At 47.6% G+C, this 17,997-nt stretch overlaps 3 protein-coding genes across 3 annotated transcripts; all 3 read left to right on the forward strand.

Annotated features, from left to right (window-relative positions):
- Positions 1–1,452: 1,452 nt before the first annotated feature.
- PtA15_5A49 (uncharacterized protein) lies at positions 1,453–4,813 on the forward strand (the record flags this gene model as incomplete). Its single annotated transcript, XM_053169267.1, has 10 exons — positions 1,453–1,619; positions 1,686–3,011; positions 3,102–3,310; positions 3,372–3,496; positions 3,573–3,735; positions 3,805–4,030; positions 4,114–4,156; positions 4,226–4,316; positions 4,404–4,530; positions 4,600–4,813. 10 exons carry the CDS (start codon positions 1,453–1,455, stop codon positions 4,811–4,813), a joined length of 2,691 nt encoding a protein of 896 aa, XP_053020034.1.
- A 301-nt stretch (positions 4,814–5,114) lies between these two features.
- On the forward strand, positions 5,115–8,243 carry PtA15_5A50 (uncharacterized protein; the record flags this gene model as incomplete). Its single annotated transcript, XM_053169279.1, has 2 exons — positions 5,115–5,127; positions 7,981–8,243. 2 exons carry the CDS (start codon positions 5,115–5,117, stop codon positions 8,241–8,243), a joined length of 276 nt encoding a protein of 91 aa, XP_053020035.1.
- A 6,803-nt stretch (positions 8,244–15,046) lies between these two features.
- Positions 15,047–17,366, forward strand: PtA15_5A51 (uncharacterized protein; the record flags this gene model as incomplete). The annotated part of the gene is made up of 12 exons (XM_053169290.1): positions 15,047–15,296; positions 15,392–15,517; positions 15,613–15,658; positions 15,735–15,844; positions 15,947–15,956; positions 16,050–16,113; positions 16,190–16,317; positions 16,414–16,433; positions 16,522–16,769; positions 16,851–17,018; positions 17,111–17,214; positions 17,303–17,366. 12 exons carry the CDS (start codon positions 15,047–15,049, stop codon positions 17,364–17,366), a joined length of 1,338 nt encoding a protein of 445 aa, XP_053020036.1.
- Positions 17,367–17,997: the final 631 nt, after the last annotated feature.

The raw sequence follows: 17,997 nt of genomic DNA on the forward strand, positions 1-17,997 counted from the left end.
TACTAAGCCCGCCGCGCACCCCTTATATCTCATGTTATCATGACACAGTATTGCCAAGAAATTTATGGCGCGGAGAATATCCACAATGAAAACATTTCTGAAATTTTGGGACTGTTTGGGTGTGTAACAAAAAAGCTATACAGTTAGCAGTAATTTTCCTACTAAGCCTGCTGCGCACCCCTTATATCTCATTTTATAATGACACACTATTGCTAGGAATTTCAGGGAATTAATTTGAAGCATATTTCTCTGTGCTCTCAAAATTTTGTACCTTTGTTGTGTGTAACAAAAAAGTTATACATATACGCAAAATAATAAACACAATACCTATTTGGGCTAAAGAAAAGCTGGTGAAAATTCTGAAAATTATCAGGTCATGAATTTGCACATGTACCATGATACTGTGAAACTTTTGGGGCTACTGGGGCACAGGAAGCGGTATTACAGGTCCCCGCCGCGTTAAAATATGATTTTTTCATGTCAATTTTCTCTAGGCTCAAGGAGACCCCTAAATGACTTGATTATTTTTTAGGGGGGTCATAAAAAGTCATTCTATTGATTCATCAAAAAATATCTCAAGAAATGCAAGCCGTTTTTTGGGGGGAATGCACAGTGCGCGAAGAGCCGTGGCGAAAGCGCGCACTGGGGGCGGGACGTCGAGACGACGACCGCCACAGTGCGCGAAGAGTTTCTCGCAGTGCGCGAAGTAAGTCCGAAAAATGATTATTAATTACACGAATGAGTACATGGAGAAATACTCAGGAAGTTTGCCCCATCCCGTCTTTCTTCCCACAACCAAACCATCAATTGAACCACAGTCAAAAAGCACCAAAAGAGGGTGTTCATGGTTTCTATGGTCTAATGTCTTCCAACACTACCAACCTTACCTGATATTCAGTAGGGGATACTTGGTAAAATATGAGGGATATCCAGTATACATCATTTTATGTTCTGTAAAGTGTTTTTGAATGTCTGGAAACTTTCTGTAAATTATCTGTAACTTTTCTGTAACGTTTCTGTAAATCCTCAACTTTTCTGTAACTGTTGTTCAAATGAGAAGTCCCCCTGTAATAATTCTGTAAGTCACAGAAAGCTTACAGAAATCACACATCAAGTTACAGAAAATTTACAGAAACCATGAAACAATTTACAGAACAAAAAAAAACTATACTGGATATCGTTATATTTTACCAAGTATCCCCTGCTGGATATCAGGTAACGTTGCTAGTGCCAGCACTGGGCATGTTTGTTGGGGCGAGCCTTGAATTAGTGAAGTAGTTGGTGCACACGCGGGTTACCTGACCATGTTCAGTGCCTATCACAGGTTCAGCTCGGGACAACCTCAAGAGGTGGGACTCACTCACAACTGGAGACATCTTGATCGGCTACATACATATAAACTCATCGGCGTGGAACTCGCAAGGAAAGACAGGACGCAGAAATCAAGCCTTCATGTCTCTCATTCACAGTGGCCAGCCGCTCAACTTCTCATCCGAAGATGCTACCGACGAGTTCTCCCTGTTCGCCGACGCGTTGAAAAACCTCAGGGTGGATGAAATCGATCCTCTTGACCCTGAACATGGACCCGCCGCCGTGTGGAAGAGAATTTGCGACTCAAAGTATGTCACCTGGTTGCCCATCTAAATTCATGCTGTATTGATTTCTTTTTTGAATCTTCCGAAAAGGCTTGATAATCGTAATATCCATCTGACGCCGGAGCAGAAAGAATCATGGAACTTGGAACGTAATACTTGGCAACTCGTTCAAATGCTCTACACCGAAAGAACTGCGCCACCTCAGTCATCCTGCTCAAGAATCACGTCTAATCCATACCTGCCACCCCTCAAAGCAGTCAATCTTCATTTGTCAAGGTCCAAAGACTTGCTCGAACTATCTACATTCCGAGATTGGCTGTACACATGTCCACGTAGCACCCATCCAGCTGAAATCCGTCGAGGATACTGGCCATACACCAAGGCCTCCCTCAAACACACACTTCAAAAATATCCTCACTCAGATTCCCGACGACCCTCTGGAAAAGCCCCTCCGTTTCATTCGATGGACCCCGATGCTCCACTCCGTGCCAGTAGTCAGGAAAATAGCCGAAGAACTCAGACGCTCCAGGCAGACGAAAACATGAATTTCGTATCAGAACCTCACGTGATTCAGGAGAAAGGCGAGCTAGAACAATTGGACCAAGAATACGACCGCGCGATGGTCAAAACACTCTTTGAATATGTCCGAGCTGGCGAGATGGCCATGGCCCTCGATTTCTGCAGACAATGTGATCATCCTTGGAGAGCTGCTAGTTTGGCTGGTGGGCAATTATTCCATGATCCGGCTCTGGCTGGTTTTGAAAACGAGTCCTGTTTCCCCCAAGATGAGGTCTTACCCGATGCCGAGTCACTAGATACCGCACTCAATGAAAACCGAAACCTGCCTCCTTACAACCGTGACAACCGTTCAGGATGCTTGAACCGAAAGCTGTGGAAATCGATGTGTCTGCATATGTCATCTAACAAGTCTCTTCCGACATATGAGCAGGCCCTCTATGGTGCTCTGGCAGGCGAAACAAGCTCAGTCTTACCCGTCTGTTACAGCTGGGAGGACCACATCTGGTGTCATATCAACGCAATTTTCGAAAACCAAGTCGATCAAATTTTGGAATCGACCGAACTGGGTTACTATTGGTCCCAGGGAGCTCTGCCACCCGCCGAAAATCATGAATCTGACGAGACAGATGACGATGCTATCATCTCGTCCCTTCAACCTCGAGATGCTGCGCGGCGGAACTTCTCCCAGCGATCCAATGGCGAATCTCACACGGACATCAAACTTGCCATGAACAAAGCCTTCGATAAAATTCTCCGAAGTGAACAAACTTCCTTAGCCGAAAGCGCCAGGAACCCATTTCATGTTGCCCAGATGTGGCTGGCGATCGACAAAATAAACGATCTGTTTACCAGCTTCGCTGATCGTCTGAAGTCTGCCTCCGAAGACTTCACCCGAGAGTAAGTTCGATCGACCGCTATTCTTCATAAGAATTGTGTCCGACTCGATTCAACTAACCCAACATCTTGCCGCACCCTCCCAACTACTAGACATCTCTCACACCTCTTGCGCTTCTTCTCACATTTGATTCTCTTCTTACGAGCGATCGACGAAAAGGTTGATAGTCAAGCGTCGAACGCGATCCTTCGGGGCTACGTTCAAGTCCTAGAAATGGAAAATAAGCATAACTTGATCGCATTTTATGTCGCGGAACTCCAACCCGAATCTGGTGTCGAGACCTACGCGAAGTACCTGATTTGTGCGCTGGCTTTTTATTTGATTTTGAGTTGTGACATCAAAACTAATGCGTTTTTCAATAGCTTTGGGTCCCTCGGCAGACCTACCGACACGCCGCGTCGCTTTACTAAGAGCCTTGGAGCATGGCTTAGACTTATCGCGGGTTGCTTGTACCGCCGTGAAGCTCACTTTGCAACAAATGACACGCGTCAGTGATTTCCGCCCTCTGATTTCTAACCATCAGATTGATTAAGAATACCAACTTCTTTCCTCGCATGCAACAGACATCCCTTGAGTCCAATAGGGGACATGGTCCCAACAAGTTTAGCCATCAACTAACGGATAAACAAAGGGAGCTGATTCGCTCCTTGGAGTGGCTAATCATTGATCCCGTAACCTACCTAGAAGCTTTGATTCAAGCCAACTCGTTAATCAGATACTTTCTCAGTCAGTCGTCAGATGAGCTAGAAACAAAAAGATATCCAAGCTGACCTACCAACCAATCTGTCGCCACAGCCGCCGGCCATCCAAACGCTGCTAGGGAGGTCGTCTGCTCTGTGCCAGCAGATGTGCTCAGTGTCATCGCTCAAGGGAAAGACCCTCTTGCGGAGCCAGAGGCCGGAGATAACTTTGGAAACACTCATAATGCGATCCTCGAGTTTACTCAGTATCGCGAGTTCTTTGATTGCTTAGAGTTGCATGTAAAAGTTGCCGAGATTTTGAGTCAACGACCGATGGACGGGTGAGTCTGCTGGATGATCGTGAAGGATGTGGCCAGATTGCTCAATTTGTTTCTAATGATATGCGGCCATTTTTGCTTTCCAGGGCTACTACATCAGATATGCAAGCCTTCACACAGGCATTGGAGGTCAGGGTACTCTTAGACGTTGTTTAAAGAGATGGACGAGCAAATTGACATGGTTTTTTAAACCTGCAGGAAACGTGTGATCTGCTGTACAAAGCTGTTGTTCGGATTTTGAGTTCGGAGTGGCTGCAAGACATCCGATTTGGAATGCAACAAAGCATTAGTAAGCAATTCGACATGTTCTACGCTTACTCTCGTTCTTAATAAGAGTTAACGCGATTCCCATCTTCTGTTTCGGTACCATTGATAGTGGATGAGCAGGAGCAGACGTCGGACCGAAGAATCGCAGAATTGAACTTGATCAGGAATATCTACATCCCTGAATTGGTTTTCCGACTACATGGCGCATTGGTTGATTCTGGAACATTCATTGTCACGTCAGTACTGGCACTGTTAGTGGAGATTGAATGAACTCTTATACTGATTTCGCTCGCTTCCTTCTCCAGAAATCTGAGACGGGCGTTAGAGTTGGCCACCCTTGTTGCCAGCGAGAGCTACAAGAACTATGCCGAGTTCTTGCCCATCAACCAAGACCGAACCGCTGGCATTCACAGGAATCAGCAAAACCGGATGAAAGATTATCTGCGCGAATTGAAGGTCGTCCATCTCCTCATTCTGAAGTCTTCTGGCGTTCACCCTTTGCGACCCACTTTGAAATAAATACTCCCACATACCCATGATTACAAATTTATATGTACAAAAACACACAAAGACACAAAGACAGCTCGAAATATAGATTGTGGAGCTTCATTTTTCTGTGGATTTGTCTTGATTCCCTTTTCCCATTCTTGCCCTGTTAGTGATTTGTTCGACCAAGAAAATGTGGTCTATGTACCCAGAGAGGACTAGCAAATTTCTTCCTCCAAAAGCTGCTCATTTTTGTCCAGACGGGTGATAGGCTAGTATTATCGCTAACTCAAACAGTTTCAGCTTCAGCATCTCATGGCAGCTGTCCGGCGCAATGGCGAATACACGTGAGTGCCGAAGAGCGCTGGCCGCTGACGTTGTCTTTTTAGGGTTGGCTACACCACGAGAGCGATTTTGGCTCCCTCGGACCGGCAACCCGACGACAAAGGGGCCCACGTCGGGCTACCGTGTGAAAACAGGGCAGCCCGTCGTCGGGGTGTCGAGACAGTCAGTCCGCCGTACCTCTTGACGTCAAGAGGTACGGCGGACTGACTTCGGTCAATCCGCCACCTGTCTGCCCGTGTGTTGCCGGCAGGACCCACGGTGGCTTGACCAAGGTCGATCCACCGCCGGTCTGCCGGTCTGTTGCCGGGCGGACAGTCGCTGGCTTGACCGGTCCGCACCCGGCCATGCAGACTGCCGCCAGGTGTTTCCCAGGCCTTTGACGGTCACCCGCCGGGTAACCAACGCCCAAGATTGTCGGCAGCCCAACAATCTCACAGGCTGTCGGTCAGCTACCCAGCATGCAAGCTGGCAGCCCGACCGTAAGAGTCCCTAAGGACAGCCGCTCGGTCATTGACCAGCTGACCACGAAGCCTTGCATGGTCAGCTGCTGGGAAATTGAATCAAAGCGGTCCGCAGCACCCACTTTTTTCCCCCTTTGATCGGGACTTTATAATTTATGTCCCCCTGGTTGAACCAGCGATGGGTAGTTACGATACGCTACGATAACCAGCGTTATCTGCGTAACGTAACTTCCATCGTTACTATCCACCCCCGTTAACGCTACTAGTAACGGTCAGATTCCTCCGTAAAGGGTATCGTACCGCGACCTCATTTTTCTTTGAGAAAAAAAAACAGTATCGCACTTTTTTGGTGCCGGTTAACGCGTTAACCGCGATAACTGGTAACGTGTTAACTGCGATAACCGGTAACGCGCTAACCACGCGTTACCGGCACGTTACCCACGCTAACCAGGGGTGAAACGCGCCAACCTACCACTTTCTACACAGGGGTGAAACACATCACCTTTCCTGTATAGATCCTGACCTTGGGTTCCACGAGTCTGAGGCCTCCTTCGTCCTCTTGCTCCTTTTTTAGTGTCGCCCCTCTGAGTCTTATCGCTTCTAAGTTCTCAGTGCTGATTTTGAATATCTAGTGAGTCCCATGGCCCCTCAATTAACTCAGTCCAACCTCAACAAGGACAGTGAACCCCATGCCGGCGACATAACCAACCAATCACAGACGCACCGCCGCCGATCGAGACGATCTGCCTCAATAGTCATTGCACCAGGCATGGTGCCTAACCCAACCAACCCTTGTGTAAAACAGACCCGGCCAGCTCCTTCAAAAAGGGTTGTAGATTCTTCACCTTCATCAGATTCCTCAGATCCGTCTGTCCAAGGAAAGAAGAAGAAAAAAACTACAAAGCGACGCAAACGCAAATCTCCTGCAAAGGAAAACTTGCCGCCTTTGGATCCTGATCCAAGTGGGAAGACTCCCAAACAAAGCGGGACAGGGAAGAAGAAGAAGTTGGGAGGCGTCACAAAAAAGGTTGCAGATTTTTATCAGCTTAGATTTGTGTTTGTGCTGCTTTTTTGTTGACTTTTACTGTGGGTTGCTGTTAATTTCTCCTCTAGGCTAATCCCACCGAAGCAGGTCACGACTACGACCAAGAAACTGATGAAGGCTCAGTCGAGATCGTAGCTCGGAAAAAAAAGGAAGAGAAAAAATCTCTCTACAATGACGTTCTCCAGTACTTCGAAGAGCCTGTGTGCAACGAGACAGACAGCCCGGACAACCCCTTAAGCTTCAAGTGCAAGTGGTGTCCGGCAATCTGCCGCGGACATGGATCGTTGCGAGGAAATCTGAAGTCTCACCGGGACGGATACACTCAGAAAGGAAAGAGTGACAAAGGTTGTCCCAATCGTCAGAAAGCTATTCTGGCGGGGGACAAACTGCCTCCTTCAGTTGCCAAGGTCCGGGCCGCCACCGTCAGCTCCATTGACAACAAACAGCCCGGGATTTCGGTTTTTATGCATCTTGGGGCTGCTTTTGATGTTAGAGTACTCAATCACCTCATCATCCTTTGGCAAATTTGGCAAGCCTTGCCGTGGTCTCGGATAGAAGACCCTTATCTTTGGGCCGCCTTTAAATACTGTAATCAAAAAGCACATCTCTACGGTCGCCGATGGGCCGCTGATGAAGCTAAAATCCTATACGCTTCGCTCAAGACATCTGTCTTTGATGAGTTACATGTGAGTTGCCTCTTCTTCACGCCGCAGAAAGATCAATAGTTCTTTTACTAATTCCCTCCTTTTTCAAATAAACAGAAACTTGACACAAAGTTCACCCTGATCCACGATGTATGGACGACAAAGGGTAACCGCTTTGCCTTCATTGGCGCAGCAGTTGCGTACATTAATTCCAACTGGGAATATTGTGTTCGACACTTGGCTTTGAAGATGATACCCTGGAAACATCATGGGCATCTCTTAGCTCGCCCTATTGCAAATATTCTCAAGAAGAAAGATTTGCATCATAAGATAAGCTCCCTTCATTTCTGGTTATGCTTGGATTTGGAATGCAGTCCAAAACTAATATGCTAACATCCAGCTGTAATTAATTTATCTACATGCTCGCACAGACCACAGATTCGGGGTCTAATAATAACACAATGGCCAGCCATATGCACGAACTTATTTGTGACAGCCCCAATGGGCAATCTCGTGTGGATGCGTGGGACCCGACCAATAGTCATGTCCGTTGTTTTTGCCATAAGCTCGCTTTGATTGTCAATGCGGGCTTGGCAGCGTTGTTGCTCAAGACCCTCCCTCCTGGTAAAACCAAGGAGTCCGTGCTAGGATTTTTTCCTGTCCTGGGTCGGCTATCTGAGGCACCGGAGCCAGACGGGTCAACAGAAACCGTTCCACCAGCGAAGGAGGTCGCAGCTGTTGGTGATGGTGATGACGATGGGGATCAAGAGCTTGATTCAGCTAGCGACTATGGGAATGCGGATGATGAAGACGACAAACCATCAGCTGGTGGAGGAAATGCGGCACTTGAGACTGAGGAGACGGCCGAAGATCCTAGCGCTGGCGCAACACCGAGTAAACATCTGAAGAGCCTGAAGCTCCAGGAACTATGCAAAAAGGTACATTCACTCGCTGTTTTGTCTGAATAGCATGCATTCCCAGTCGTTAACTAAGACCTCTGGCATGTAGCTCGACACAGTTATAAAGCAAATCACAAGATCAGCAGCTCAGCGCGCCAATTTTGATAAAATAGCTAGAGAGATGAATATAAAAGTCGCCCCCTTGATTGCCGGATATGGAATCCGCTGGAATATAAAGTATCAAAGTTATTGCAAAGCGGTTGATGCACGAGAGGTCATTGACCGCATCTTAAAGGATGATCAAGAACCAAATTCGGCCGGGATATTTGAAGATGTTTTTTTCTTGCCGCGCGATTGGAAGGAGATAGATAATCTCAACTGCGAGCTGGAGGTGAGTCTCACCATCTTCCTGCCATTGGGAGCCAACAATTTATGTTTGGATTTCCTCACATTCTCCACAGGTGTTTGTCAAATTGACCTCCTACATGGAAGGCAATCAGCCCACCGGGGCCCACGTAATACCAAAATACCTCAAGCTCAAAGAAAGCCTTACCAAAAAGCTCGACAGTTCCCTTGAAACAGATTCCCTGTACCCAATGTATCACGCGATGGTCAAACGAGTCGATAAATATCTATACGAGGCAATGCAATGCCATACACTTATACTTGCAACAATCTTGCACCCATGTTACAGGATGCACCTGTTCGAGCTCGCCTTTGGATTGGATAGCTCTGAAGTGGCCGAAGCGATGAAGTTACTGAACCAAGAATTTGGACGCACCAAGGAGAGAATCGAACTCGACCGGCCAGCGGCGCAGACTGTGTCTGATTCCAAGGTGATGGCCATTGACAGACCAACCAACGCTCCGCCACAATCACTCATGGCCCGTCTAGCCTCGCGCTTGACCCATCAAACACCCCAAGAGAACGAGATTGACACGTAATTGAAGGCGAACTTTATATTCAAGGATGGAGCAATTGACCGCCATCAAACCCCCTTAGAATGGTGGAAGGTACATCCTTTTCTGCCTTTTTCAAGATGGCCTCTTGATTTCCTTCCTTTGCTAAAACACATTTGCTCCTGTAGTTCAATCAGCAGGCCTATCCAACTTTGGCTGTCATGGCGCGAGCTTATTTAGGATGTGTAGGCTCCTCCTGTGCAGTTGAGAGACTGTTCTCCGCTGCCGCGGATGTCTGTAGCAGCAACCGCGGCCGCTTACTTCCCTCAACGATGTCACACTGTGTCAGTAGCCTTATGTGGCTTCGGGAGGAAGTCCCTCTGACTGGTACATTCGCCAAAGCAGGTCAATTTTTAGCTACAGTTCTACCAAGTAAAAAGTGATATATGTACATGTTTTTTTCGTTACTAGTAACGCAAAAAAAATCCATTCCTCAGTAACGTAACATAGTAATTCCAACGTTACGCAGTACCGTAACGGAATCCAAAATTTCCACCTGAGTAAAGACCTGTATCGTACCTTGCGCGCGTTACGGTTATCGGTAACGGTAACGGACAAAAAAGCGTTATGCTAGCGTTACGTTACCGATAACCGTACCGTACCTACCCATTGCTGGTTGAACTTGTTCGCCCAGATGCGTTGACCTGTCCTCCCTTCTTTTCTTGAAAAACACTCAAGACCTTCCATCCCTGTATCATTTCGCGCTGGCTTCTTGCTTCTCTGTTGTGTTTTTGCTTGTCCACTTGCGTCCCCTTTCCCCCTCTCTGTCTCCCTCAGGTGTCCATACCCATCCCATGCTCCATCCTTCTCTTTTGTTGTCTCAACACACACACACACATCACTTCTTTCCCTGCCTCCACATCCACAGACACGCCCTCCCATCTCCCCATCCACACACACACATCACCTTAAAAATCACCCCTCATCCCGTTCTCTCTCATCTGCCATACACACCACCAGAACCCATATTTATCATGTATTGCTTGTTGCTTATCTTTCCTCTTGCGCTTCTTTCTTGACTGGCCTCTTGTCTTCTTTCTTGCTGTGCCATCTTGTCTTGCCTGCCCTCCCGTGACCATGCCCCTGCGGCCCCCTGTCTCTCCTGTGTTGTGGCCCGTGCGCGCCGGTGCACCGCCCCTTGAGCCCGGCGCCGGCCCGCTAATCGTACGCTTAATTCCCTTGCCGACATATTGCATAAGTCGTCCGAACTGGACCTGTCTGTTACCCCAACCAAATGTTGGGTTGTTGTATCTCTCTCTTTCCTTCTTGTTGTTATGCCTCTATATCACACAACTCAGGTCCCCATCCGGGGTCGTTTCTTTATCTCTCTTGTCCGGGGGTCGCTCTCTTGTATATAGACATGGTCATAGCCTTTGAAATGATTATCTGTCCGACCGAACGTTCAGCAGCAAGCAATCCGGACTGTTGAGCATTATGGCATGCTCCGGTGTGGTATGCTTTACGGTATCCCATATGCCAAAATCAAAATTTTCTGCTTTTCTTTCTTATTTCTATTAGTTTCACTCTTAATCTCCCTTTTCCTCTTAGAAATCACTTAATACTCCTCAAGATTCAGCTTCTTGGGACAAATTTACCCCTAGTCTTGCTTTACAGAACACTCATAATGGTACTCATTCAGAAGTTACATACTCTTACACACTCACAACACCCCTTACAACCTCAAACAGTTACACAATCCACATTTACAACACTTAGTTACACACACGGTTACATGGATAGCTACATACATACTTACACACAGCTGCATCATCACTTACACACATACAGTGTACACATGCAGGTACACATGCAGGCACACATACAGTGTACACATGCAGGTACACATGCAGGCACACATGCAGGTGCTAGCTGCATGTAATAGCTGCATGTAATAGCTGCATGCAATAGCTGCATGCGCTAGTGGATTTTCGTTGCATAACAACAGCAGGTGACCTGGTTACAGCATGACTACACTAACATCCAGTCCTGACCAATCACACCTCCTGATTCAGCCTGCAGGTCATAACCCATAATCACCTGTACAGTCCTCACCAATCACATTCACCCATTCAACATATGTACTAGCCAAAAACCCTCATGTACCTAGCTAAAATCTCTCATGTGGAGCTCCTCTGGAGCTAAAATCCCTCACCATTGTCTATAAAAGGAGGCTCTCCTCCCCTGTTGTAACTTTCCCCCAGCAGACTACTAGCAGACTACTAGCAGACTACTAGCAGACTACCTGCACTCAGTTTCCCCTACAACAAAGTACACAACTGCTCACTCCACAATATATCAGTCACCCTATATTTTGGTTTTACATACATTACAAAACACTTACATACAAAATAACAACTCTACACAACACTCACATTACATAACACAAACCTCTGAGGGGTCCTCTTTGACCAACTATCACCTGGTTGAAGTCCAGACTCCTCACTCATAACACATTTTAGCAACTTCATCGCACCCACTTTATAACAACAGTTATCTTTTGATAACACTCCACTATCACTACATTAAACCTGCCAATCTGAGATTGGTGGGCTTGTTTTAGTGTCTAGTGAACCAGGAAAGGCAGAGGTTTCCTCATACATCCCTTTCCGCACTCAGCAAAAGGTTCTCAGGAACACTTTTGAGCTTTACACCGGTAGTCCGTCGGACATGAGTGAACGGTCCTCTAATCCTCGGACACCGGATCAGTCAAGCAGCTCCCCCATCCGTCCTATAATCCTCGGACAGCGGATCGGGCGAGCAGATCCCCCATCCGGTCAAGCTGGCAGGTTGTCTTGACGGCAAGCCCTGGGCGCCCTCACCGCAGGTCCCCATCTCACGTCCGTGTGAACGGGCCCCTTGGGATAGTGGCCTGACGGCTGCCTGCCCATCCCATGGGGCGGGGTGACGCCGAGGACGGGGCAGGCCAACCGCGGGACGCTGCCTCGCAATGTCTCAGGGATTGGTAGGAAGTATCTCACGAAGGTTGGGACGACGACGGCCTGCCCCGCCTGGCGGTCGGACATGCGACAGCCTTTGTCGGCTGGCCGACAGGGTGGCTGCAAACCTCGGCAGCACGACGGCGGCAACCAACAAGGTTTGGCGGGGTCGGGGAGGGTCAGACCGCCCGCAAAAACAATCGGTAACCCAACGTCGGTGGACTGCCGTGGTGTAGGTTGCACCTGTGTCATTATAGTGTTATCCTCACATAACACTTAGAGCATTTCCACCGCGGGCGGTATTTTTGGGGCGCTAAAATTTGATCTCTGGCAGTGCGCAGCCAGTTTTAGCGCCCCAAACTGCTGCGGCATACACCGCAAGAGTCTGTAAAAAGTCATGAAAGGCATGCGTCACCCCCGGTCCACTCCCCCGTCAAATCCACCCGGTTATTGAAGGGAGTTCTCTTGTTGATGATCGGAACAAAGCGGGTCGTTCCGGTCATTGTGGGGAGTATATACCCCTCTCGATAACTGGAACGAACCAGCCATTGAGGGGAGTAAATATGTACCTCCCTCGGCTGTTCCGGTCATTGTGGGGAGTACATACTCCCCTTGATAATTGGAACGAACCGGCCAACTCCCCTCGATGATCAGAACAGACCAGTTTGTTCCGGTCATCATGGGGAGTATCCTCTTGATGACCGAAAGGAACCGGACATCAAGGGGAGTATGTACTCCTCTCGATGACCGGAGGAACCGGCCATCAAAGGGAGTATGTACTCCTCTCGATGACCGGAAGGAACCGGCCATCGAGGGGAGAATCCTCTCGATGACCGGAACAAACGGGCCATCGAGGGGAGAATCCTCTCAATGACCGGAACAAACGGGCCATTGAGGGGAGAATCCTCTCGATGACCGGAACAAACGGGCCATTGAGGGGAGTACCTCTTGATGGCCGGCCTGCCTTGGCCTGTGAAGGGATTGTACATTCGGGGGTGTGAGCTGTAGTTTCACATGGAGTTTGGTGTGTGAAAAGGAGTTGAGGTGGGGATGAATGAGTCCTAGTCCCTACATGTAGGGACTTGAGCACTGCCAGCATATTTGGCTGGGTTGAGGTTATCCCAGTTAAACTGGGATGCACTCAACCAATTTAAACTTGGGTAATCTCAACTGATGAAATATAAATCCAAGGTACCCCCCTTGGGTTTATATAAAATTGGTTGAGATCAACCAAGTTTAAATTGGTTGAGTGCATCCCAGTTAAACTGGGATGACTTCAACCCAGCCAAATATGCTGGCAGTGGAGGTTGATATTTAGGGACGGCCGTAAATTTTCAACACAAATAGCGCCCGCGGTGGGTCGGGTTGAGGCGGTAAACTCCTGAAATTTCCAACTAGGGCCCCGATTTAGGGCCCGCGGTGGAAATGCTCTTAGAGCAACTCCACCGCGGGCCCTAAATTGGGTCTCTAGTTGGAATTTACCGACTCAACCCGACCCACCGCGGGCGCTATTAGCGTCAAAATTTTGCAGGTGTCCCCAAATTTCATGCCCGAGTCCGTACATGTAGGGACTCCTAGAGACTCTCTCCAACGACCCAAAAGACACTGTCACATAACAACAACATTGTGAAACTCCATTGGTCACCTCCTCGATGAACAGAACCAATCTTACAATATGTACTCATCTCAATGAACGGAACCAACCGGCCATCAAGGAGATGTATTGCTCCTCTCGGTGACCGGAAAGAACCGGCCATCAAGGAGAATTATTACTCATCTTGATGACCGGAACGAACCGGCCATCGAGGAGATTTATTGCTCCTATCAATGAACGGAACAAACCAGCCGTCGAGGAGAGTTATTATCCTCTCGATGACTGCTCCGTTCCGGCCATCGAGGGGAGTTATTACTCCTCTCGATGTCCGGAACGAACCGGCCATCGCAGCAGCGACCGACCGGTTGTCAGCCACACACACACCAATCAATCCTCAATGACCGGTTCGTACCGGTCATTGAGGTGAGTCCACTTCATGATTTCTCGATGACCGCCATGGAAGGCCATCAAACGAGGCGGTCATCAAAAAACATGCAAATGTTCTGGATGACCGGTTAGTGACGGCCATCAAGGAGTGTTATTCATGTATCCACCTCGGATGGTCATCGCACAAAGTGCATTTTTTCTGGATGACCGGTTTGTGCCCGTCATGGAATACATGTACATTGGTGGCGTGTCAGTGATTTTTAGAGACTCCCTTTGGAGGCTCGCGGTGTATGCCGCAGCAGTTTGGGGCGGTAAAACCTGCTGCGCAGTCCCGAAGATTGAATTTTAGCGACCCCAAACTAGGGCCCGCGGTGGAGATGCTCTTAGCCGCTTGGGATGTCGGACGTCATCTCGCCGAGACAGGCCACCGAGCCTCGCCCACCTCCACAATTACTTCCGAAGAGCGCACTGACTGGACCACAGCCTGCTCCGTGCTAGCTGCGAATGGATTGTAGCTATTGGGCCTATGTCCGCGGCGATATTGTCGGGCGTTCTGAGTCTTGGGACCCACCTCGATGCGCACCGGTTTAGATCTGCTTGCAGTTGTGTGCAGGGCCTTCCATTTCGGTGGAGACCCACCGACCTCGCAAAGCCAAAATCTTTGATTGGATTGAAGATCTGCACAATCGTCCCTGCCCAAAAAGGGTTCTCTGTCTCATGAATTAGTCAACACATCATGGTATGTAGCTCTTGACCCGGTCTCATACTGAGGCGGAAGGGATCTGGGGCGGAAAGGATCCCAGCTGGAGAACAGTCATCACTAATGAACATTTGGCTATATAAGTATGGGGAGCTTGAAACAGTAATATGGTAACTCTCGTGTCCCCCCACATCTACCAAGTCACTGACACATTTATAGCAGTAAATTTTCCAGGGCCTCTCAAAATGGTTTCGCCGCTGTTAATTTTGATCCTTACCTGCCTGCCAGCTCTGGCAATGACCCAGACAACATCGGATGATGACCCCCTGTCTATATCATCGTCTTCTGATTTTTCTGAATCTTATGAATTTCCTGCTAGTATCAAGGCAGAAAACACAACAGACATTCCCACCGACGATACTTCTCCCCCGCTCGAGAATGATGACAGCACTAACTACGATGCTACCGCAAGTCCAGCAAGAAAGCTTGCCGGGTATTATCCCGTTTATAACACCGATGAGAAGTCACTTTCTGAGCTCAGATTTGGTCAGTATCTTGCTTTTATTCTGACACCGCACGTGATATCTTGTATCCATGCAGCGTTTACTGAGCAACATTATCTTCTGATCCTTCGACTTCAGACCTTTACGATGAGATCATCTTTTTTGCGGCAACAACTACCGATAACTTCACAATTGGTACCGATTATTTTACACAGGCTGAGTGGGATGCTATGGCCTTTGACTTCGTCAAGAGCTGTAAAGAACGTAAGCACTGCATGTTTGATTGAGTGCAAAACCTCATTTCGTGACGCGTCTAACACAACTTTGGCAATTGACGATCACACCATTAATAATTTCAGACTCGGTCATTCCCACGTATGCTCTTGGAGGATGGGGTGGCTCCAGGCAAGCAATCTGGTCACCTACATCATGTCAATAGCGCGAATTATAGCTGATATGACAATCATCGAAATCATCATAGATACTTTTCAAGCCTTGTGGCAACCGCAGACAACCGGACCGCGTTTGCCGACGCAGTCATCACCTTTGCCAAGAAATACGGCTTTGAAGGAGTCGATTTTGATTGGGAATGTAAGTCTGGATCTATTCTGGCTTAATTTTTTCTTGCATACAATGCAAAGTAGCAACAACCACTGAAAGAATCCGTTTTTCTTGTCCGTTATTGGTAAAAAGACGCCGGCATGTAAGTCTCATCGCGTATTAATTGTTCAAAAATAATAAGCGGAAGCCGACCAAAACGTTTTTGATCGAAACCTATTGCTTGTTGCAATGCCAGTCAGGGAATCGGTTGCAACATTATCAGTGATCAAGACGCTCAAAACCAACAAATGCTTTTCAAGGTAAACACTATCAACATTACCACTATATAACTTCAACGCTAACAATTTTCTTTATTTTTGCCCTCGCCACCCACAGGAAGTGAAAAGTAGATGGCCGGAAGGCAAGTTGTCTACCACACAAAGCATTGCGGGCATTAGGGATCCCGATTACCAGCAATTACCTGCCTCCAACACAACTATGATGGTTGAAGCTATTGATAACTTGTAAGCCGCGTGCCGGTAGATTTTCCATTATTGCTCTATCAATGAAGCATGAATGCCTTCCCTCCTCGTCCAATGACTAATATTTAAATTTTACAGGAGAATCATGGCGTACGATGGTAAACTTGAGATCCCTTTGATCGTTTTCCAACCGGCTCTGCCATAAGTCTAACATTGCGCATTTTTTTTTTCTTTGCCCACAAACAGTCCATGGTAGTTTCACCGCAACAACAGGACCTAACGCCCCAATTAGATCGCAATGTGCTGATCCTGAGAATCAACTATCCATTGAGGGCGCTATTGAAATCTACATTAAACAAGGTTTCAAGCCGGAGCAAATCAGCTTAGGAATCCCTGGCTACGCTATATCTTGGAGCTTGGCCAAACCTGAACTCGCACCCAGAATTGTTGGTAACTACACGAGTTACTACTACCAGAACTTCACTGGTATTCCGGTGAGTAATTACAAAAAACGACACGCTATGAGAGAGCTTCAAGATCTGTCTTCTGAATTTCTTTTTTTCTTACTCAAACAGCGTGGAGGCAAATTCGATGAAAAACCTGGATTAGATTCCTGTGGTCAACCAACAGGGTACGGTGGGCAGTGGAATGCCCACGAATTAGTTGAATCTGGTTTCCTGAGCGACGATGAAGCCAGTGGAGGAAATGGTTACACGAGATATCACGACGCTTGCTCAGGAGAGGTTTGTTGATCGGTTGCTCACACATAACTGGAAAGCTACAAAAAGGGAGTTCGAGCGCAATTTCTGATTCCAATTTTTCCGTTCATCGGTAGCCATTCATTGCTAGCAACACGACGTTGATCAGCTACGATGATGCCGAAAGCACTGTATCAAAAGTGAAGTTCGCCAACTCCAAGGGATTAGGAGGTGTATTTTTGTAAGCATTCCCGTCTACATTATCGCTCTGATAAAACAACACAATCTTCTTGTCACGAAGCTCTACTGATTTGTCGTTCTTCTGTTAGCTTTGACACGATGGGTCCAAGGGACAGCACAGTCAAAGCAGCTAGAAAGGCAATGCTCAATTAGATTTATTTGTTGAACTTGGTTAATTATTAATGGCCTAGGCCAACACACAGATTTGTTCATTTGTATATCATATATGTCCTTATATGTCTAAGGCCCTGTTTGGCAGCAGTGATGTTATGTAATAACCACTGCTTTTCTATAACCGGGCCTCACCGAGGCCATATTGTATCACTCGCATGTTTGGCAGCTTTGAGAAGTTATGAGGGTCATCACGAGTTTCCTCATCACTCCTCATTGTCCCCGCCATTTCCAATATAGTACCCCTATTTGGGGTTATATTGGCACCCTTACACAACACACTCCCAACTCTACCTCTGTTACTCACCTCGATGGCCGGTACAGACTTTGTACTGCTCACCAAGCGGAGTACACACTTCAATCAATGGGCCAATACAACTGGTCATCAAGATTGATGACCGATCCAACACAATCGGCCATTGATGACCAATGGACATCAAAGGGACATTCCCCTCAATGACCATTGGTCATTGAAGGGCCCATGTATCCCCCCGATGACCATTGGTCATCAATGAGAATAAGTACACAGTCCCTTCAATGACCATTGGTCATCAAGGGGAATCTCCCCAATGACCATCGGTCATCGAAGGGACTATGTATTCTCCTTGATGAC

Source organism: Puccinia triticina, chromosome 5A, assembly GCF_026914185.1.
Source record: "Puccinia triticina chromosome 5A, complete sequence".
Taxonomy (NCBI): domain Eukaryota; kingdom Fungi; phylum Basidiomycota; class Pucciniomycetes; order Pucciniales; family Pucciniaceae; genus Puccinia; species Puccinia triticina.